Source organism: Oncorhynchus mykiss, chromosome 20 (genome assembly GCF_057628025.1).
Source record: "Oncorhynchus mykiss isolate SJ-2025 chromosome 20, ASM5762802v1, whole genome shotgun sequence".
Lineage (NCBI taxonomy): Eukaryota > Metazoa > Chordata > Actinopteri > Salmoniformes > Salmonidae > Oncorhynchus > Oncorhynchus mykiss.
This window is the reverse complement of record NC_143041.1, coordinates 43,462,787-43,469,542: the sequence shown is the minus strand read 5'-3', so window position 1 is coordinate 43,469,542 and position 6,756 is coordinate 43,462,787. Positions and strand designations below refer to the sequence as shown.

The 6,756-nt window shown below is 40.4% G+C and overlaps 1 protein-coding gene across 1 annotated transcript in view; it reads right to left on the bottom strand.

Annotated features, from left to right (window-relative positions):
* Nucleotides 1–4,639: 4,639 nt before the first annotated feature.
* LOC110499465 (vinculin) overlaps nucleotides 4,640–6,756 on the bottom strand; it is a 71,426-nt gene continuing 69,309 nt past the window's right edge. The window contains exon 22 of the mRNA XM_036956329.2: nucleotides 4,640–6,646. Coding sequence (XP_036812224.2) covers nucleotides 6,500–6,646 — 147 coding nt within the window. The 3' untranslated portion in view covers nucleotides 4,640–6,499. The remainder of the gene's footprint in view (nucleotides 6,647–6,756) is intronic.

Genomic DNA, 6,756 nt, shown 5'->3' with positions numbered 1-6,756 from the left:
CTCTCAACCACCTCTTCCTCCTCTCAACCACCTCTTCCTCCTCTCCTCTCATTAGTTTGCACAGTCAAAGGAAATAACTACATAGGACATTAGTACTGTCCTGGACTAGAGGACAAGGCAGTCAGGGATTTTTGGTTGCAACGTTTATATTCCGTCAACGATTAAACAGCACCAGCATTGAAAGAGGTCAATGTAGACGGATCATGTTTGGATGGGTAAGCATTATTCTGACTGAACGGCATCAGGGTGTCTCCACAAAGCGTCTCGCTGTTGAAAATTGATCCTAGGTGCTGAGTATAGAGACATCTTACTCCTACACTTATGGTTAAAAATAAAAGCTATGAATGAAGTCACGAGTCGACAGATATTTAGTTCACCTCATGAGCTGTCCTAACCAGTTAAGAGTTACCAGCAGGACTCTTGATAATAGAAAAATGCAACGAGTTAGTGGTTTCTGGGCCACATTTCATTGCTTTGGAGTTAAAAGAATGTTTAGATATTTCTAGAACACTCAACCCATAAATAATCTTTATCTAAAGAAAAAGGTTAGCAGTGTGGTTAAGGTTAAAAAAAACAGAGGTGGCTGGTGAGAGGAGCTATAGGAATAAATGAAGCGGTATCAAACACAAACATATGGAAATCCCATCCCATTACAATGAGCCCATCCTCCTATAGCTCATCACACCAGCCTCCTCTGATATGGAAAAAAAAAAGCTGATTTTAAGAAGTGAAATTGTAGAAAATAGACAGGTTTATAAAAAAAAAACGGTTTATGTTTGTCATGCGGCGAGAGTCGAGTGGAGAAGAACAGATTCGGTTTAGTCTGTCGTCCTGATGAGCCCGTTTGACTTGGTAGTGTTCAGAATCCGTAATTACTTTTTTTACGGACATGAATGCCGTACATGTTTGGTGAAAATTATTACAATAAAAGGTGCTTTAGTGTATCAGGCCTGGGTGACAGCTATCTAGCTACTTTCCACTCCTTAATGTGGCAAACGGGAGTGAAGGACACTACTCAGTGTCGTCGGCTTGCAGCACAAACTCTCCCCCTTGAAAAGTGTAGACTATCACGGTCAGTGGTGGGTAAAACTACTGAATTGTCATACTTGAGTAAAAGATGCCTTAAAATCAAAAAAATGATTAAAGTGAAAGTCACCCAGTAAAATACTACTTGAGTAAAAGTACCTAGTTTTAAACATACTTAAATACAAAAAGAAAAAAATGCTGTACACATCACATTCCTTTCATTAAGCCAACCTAAATGGCACAATTTGTATTTATTCATGGATCGGCAGGGGCACACTCCAACACTCAGACATCATTTCCAAAACCAATATTTGTGTTCAGTGAGTCCGTCAGAGCAGAGGCAGCAGGGATGATAACACGGTGAGTCCTGCCCGAGCATTCAAAATGTACTTTTGGGTATCAGGGAAAATAAAAAATACAAATAAATAATTAAAATACATTTTAAAAAACAGTAATGTTGTGAAGTAAAAGTAGTAAAAATATATAAAAGAGTAAAATACAGATACCCCCCCCCCCAAAAAAAAAGACTTAAGTAGTACTTCAAAGTATTTTTAAAACCACTGATCACAGTGACATCCAGAATTGTTCCTACCAATATTACAAGTTATGTCTCGTGTATTTTACTATCCTACTGAAAATACAATCCTGTGGGATGGAACAAACTGGAGACGGTGAAGAAATCCAGGAAGTGGCCAATAACGTCGTCGCTCAACGTCGTCGCTCAGCGAATTAAACACAACTTTATTTGACAGGTTTTAACCATGCTGCTGTTGCCAGCAGGGCTCATCGGGACGACTGACTGAAACGGATCCATGACTCTCGCCTGCACCACATAAGACATCCATATGGGCACTAGCCGTTGAGAGAGTAGGGTGCCGCCCACAGTCAGCTGTTTGGAGATTAGTGCTCATTTGCTGCTTTTGGAGCTGAATAAAGACGTATGAATGAAGGCTAGTTGACTGAATAGGATGCTGACAATGAAGGCTAGTTGACTGAATAGGATGCTGACAATGAAGGCTAGTTGACTGAATAGGATGTTGACTGAATAGGATGCTGACAATGAAGGCTAGTTGACTGAATAGGATGTTGACTGAATAGGATGCTGACTGAATAGGATGTTGACTGAATAGGATGCTGACAATGAAGGCTAGTTGACTGAATAGGATGTTGACTGAATAGGATGCTGACAATGAAGGCTAGTTGACTGAATAGGATGTTGACTGAATAGGATGCTGACTGAATAGGATGTTGACTGAATAGGATGCTGACAATGAAGGCTAGTTGACTGAATAGGATGTTGACTGAATAGGATGCTGACTGAATAGGATGTTGACTGAATAGGATGCTGACAATGAAGGCTAGTTGACTGAATAGGATGCTGACTGAATGAAGGCTAGTTGACTGAATAGGATCCTGACAATGAAGGCTAGTTGACTGAATAGGATGCTGACAATGAAGGCTAGTTGACTGAATAGGATGTTGACTGAATAGGATGCTGACAATGAAGGCTAGTTGACTGAATAGGATGCTGACTGAATGAAGGCTAGTTGACTGAATAGGATCCTGACAATGAAGGCTAGTTGACTGAATAGGATGCTGACAATGAAGGCTAGTTGACTGAATAGGATGCTGACTGAATAGGATGTTGACTGAATAGGATGCTGACAATGAAGGCTAGTTGACTGAATAGGATGTTGACTGAATAGGATGTTGACTGAATAGGATGCTGACAATGAAGGCTAGTTGACTGAATAGGATGTTGACTGAATAGGATGCTGACTGAATAGGATGTTGACTGAATAGGATGCTGACAATGAAGGCTAGTTGACTGAATAGGATGTTGACTGAATAGGATGCTGACTGAATAGGATGTTGACTGAATAGGATGCTGACAATGAAGGCTAGTTGACTGAATAGGATGCTGACTGAATGAAGGCTAGTTGACTGAATAGGATGCTGACTGAATGAAGGCTAGTTGACTGAATAGGATGCTGACTGAATGAAGGCTAGTTGACTGAATATGATGCTGACTGAATAGGATGCTTACAATGAAGGCTAGTTGACTGAATAGGATACTGACTGAATGAAGGATAGTTGACTGAATAGGATGCTGACAATGAAGGCTAGTTGACTGAATAGGATACTGACAATGAAGGCTAGTTGACTGAATAGGATGTTGACTGAATAGGATGCTGACAATGAAGGCTAGTTGACTGAATAGGATGTTGACTGAATAGGATGCTGACAATGAAGGCTAGTTGACTGAAAAGGATACTGACTGAATGAAGGCTAGTTGACTGAATAGGATGTTGACTGAATAGGATGCTGACAATGAAGGCTAGTTGACTGAATAGGATACTGACTGAATGAAGGCTATTTGACTGAATAGGATGTTGACTGAATAGGATGCTGACAATGAAGGCTAGTTGAATGAATAGGATGCTGACTGAATAGGATGCTGACCGAATAGGATGTTGACTCACAACTGGGTTATAAACTGGTCACTACAGGGTTATAACAAGTACTGTGTTATAAACCAGTCACTACAGGGTTATAACAAGTACTGTGTTATAAACCACTCACTTCTCTGTTATACTCACTCACTGGGTTAGAAACCACTCACTGCGTTATAAACCACTCACTGGTGCGTTATAAACCACTCACTGGTGGGTTATAAACCACTCACTGGTGGGTTATAAACCGGTCACTGGTGCGTTATAAACCACTCACTGGTGGGTTATAAACCGGTCACTGGTGGGTTATAAACCGGTCACTGGTGGGTTATAAACCGGTCACTGGTGGGTTATAAACCGGTCACTGGTGGGTTATAAACCGGTCACTGGTGGGTTATAAACCAGTCACTGGTGGGTTATAAGCCAGTCACTGGTGGGTTATAAACCGGTCACTGGTGGGTTATAAACCGGTCACTGGTGGGTTATAAACCGGTCACTGGTGGGTTATAAACCACTCACTGCGTTATAAACCACTCACTGGTGGGTTATAAACCGGTCACTGGTGGGTTATAAACCGGTCACTGGTGGGTTATAAACCGGTCACTGGTGGGTTATAAACCGGTCACTGGTGGGTTATAAACCGGTCACTGGTGGGTTATAAACCGGTCACTGGTGGGTTATAAACCGGTCACTGGTGGGTTATAAACCGGTCACTGGAGGATTTGCAGTTGTGAGTCTTATGAAATGCTTTATTACAAAATAATGTGAACAATACCAAGAAGCAGGACTTGATTCTTGTATAATTTGAAGGCTCCCGAGTGGCGCAGCGGTCTAAGGCTAGAGGCGCCACTACAGACCCTGGTTCGATCCCGGGTTGTATCACAAAGGGCGGAGATCAGGAGTCCCATAGGGCGGCGCACAATTGGTCCAGCGTCGCCCGGGTTAGGCCGTCATTTTAAATTAAGAATTAGTTCTTAATAAAAGGTTAAATGAATACAATAACTTTTATTTAAATCTTAGAAACTGAATGAAACATGATCCTTCCCTTTAGGCTGTACCCATCTTACATCACAAAAATGTTTCTGAACAAAAGGCTTGAGTAGTATCTACTTTGTAGTAAACGCAAAACATCATTTTCTGTAAATGAAAAAAAGACAACATTTTTTGCAATCAGTCTTTTTATTACAGGGCACATCAGATGGTTTTGTAGGGTCTCAATAATCGTACACATTCAAACTGCTCTGGGATTATTCAGACACAAGAGAAAACATTTCAAAACGTCAACCGTTTGTACCAGCTGTGTAATGTTTAGTTTGAAGATATGAGAGGAAGAGAAGGCTGACATCTCATCACCAGTTTCATGTGATGTATTAAACTTACACATTGGTGGTCTCCCGGATTAAACCTAGTCCTAGAGCCCCCCCCCCCCAAAAAAAAAAAACACTTGCATTTTTGTCCAGTACTAGACTTAAATATGTTCCCTCTTCATCCTCCAGACCCAGACTCTTTATCCCCCCCCAGACTATCACTCCAGACTCTATCTTCAAAGCATTTGATACATCATTCATTAATCCTTCACCACATTAGGTCAAGACACAGTTTAAACATTACACTATAGCTGGCCTCTAGTCAGGCAAAAACATGGAGACTGGCTTGCTATAGTTTCACTGAGAAGTACAAAGTAGAGATCACCAGACCTAAGGCCTACATGTAATCTCAATGCAACAATGTGAGCAAAAACAATCAAGCCAGAAACGTATATAGAGCTGAATGCCAGTATCTTTACAGATATTTGTGAACGGTCTAAGTGAATAAAGACATTCTCTACCCAATGTGTCTGAAGAGCTCATCATGACGGTTTTCCAATATTGCAGATATAATAAAACCCCAAGACAGAAAAAGTTAATGGTGGAACAAACCTAGCATGAGTGCCAGGCTGTTTAGTGCTATCACACCGACTCCCTGTCACTCATTGTCATGGCACAATGAAGTAGATGCAAAGACCACAAACAGATCTGGGACCAGGCTAGAATAAACTCTTTGGCAGTACTGACAAAATAAAAATAAAAAAAATAGCTACCAAAAACCATCACACCATTTAATAAAAATGTAGAACAAGGAACAGTGTTTCTTTTTTTTTAGTTTCTATAACATAGTGTAATACCACTGAATAGTCTATTATATTTGTGTAGAACGGAGTATTATGATATTCTTGAACTCACTCCCATTGAGTTGGAGCAGATGTGCTTTGTCCTAGCGAAGGTGAACGACTACACGTGGCAGATAGTGAAATTAAGAACCAGTATAAAGATATATATATAAAAAATAAAAAAAAGGCCTTCTAAGGAAAAAAAATATTCAAATTTTTACTTCAAGGCCCTCTTCTCACCATTGTTTAACTGAGACTAGTACACCTTTAACCTTACTCTATACGAAAAGAAACCTCTAATCCAAAAAATATATACCTGGGATTTCATATATAAGATCTTAAAACACATTTCATTTATTTTTTTTATTTTTATATATTTTTTTTTTTTCATCTTTTTTTTTCACATACAATTAGAAAAAAAAATTGCAAGTAAGAATCATTCTGAACCATGTAGTTGCATTGGATAGTCCTCTACTTTATATTTGAACAAAACTGTCACTGTTTACAGACACATATGGGATTGACATCGACTGATAAATAGTGTTTTCAGTATTAACTCAAGGTTTTCACCCTAACCAGGCAGGCTTTTTAAAAGTGGCCATTTTCACTCATTGTAGCTTGGAATTAGTATGTATGTGTTCATTAAATCTACTGCTCAGAGAGTCTGGCTGTTTTCTTCTTCTGACCAGGCTGGGCTTTGGGCAGAGGAACAGAATAACTGTGTCCCCAATGGCACCACATTCCTCACACAGTATACTGCACCACCTTTAGCCAGAGACGTACGGATCCTGGTCAGAAGTAGTGCACTACATAGGGAATAGAGTGGCATTTGCGGAACGCAAAATTAACAAACAGTCGGGCCCGTCTCTTCTTACTGGTACCAGGGGGTCTTTCGGATCCAGTGCAGGGTGAAACCGGCATCCGTCCGGATCTTGATGGAGGCAGCCTCGGCCTCTCTAACCGTCTCCTTCACAGACTGCATCAGGTTCTGGGCATTGTGAACCAACATCTCTGTGGCCTGGGAGAGGAGGAAGACAAAATGGTCAAATTGATCATTAAGCTGTTCTTGTGTTACAACTGTACTACACTAGTAACATTACTGTTAATTACTACTTTAGCAAACTGCTT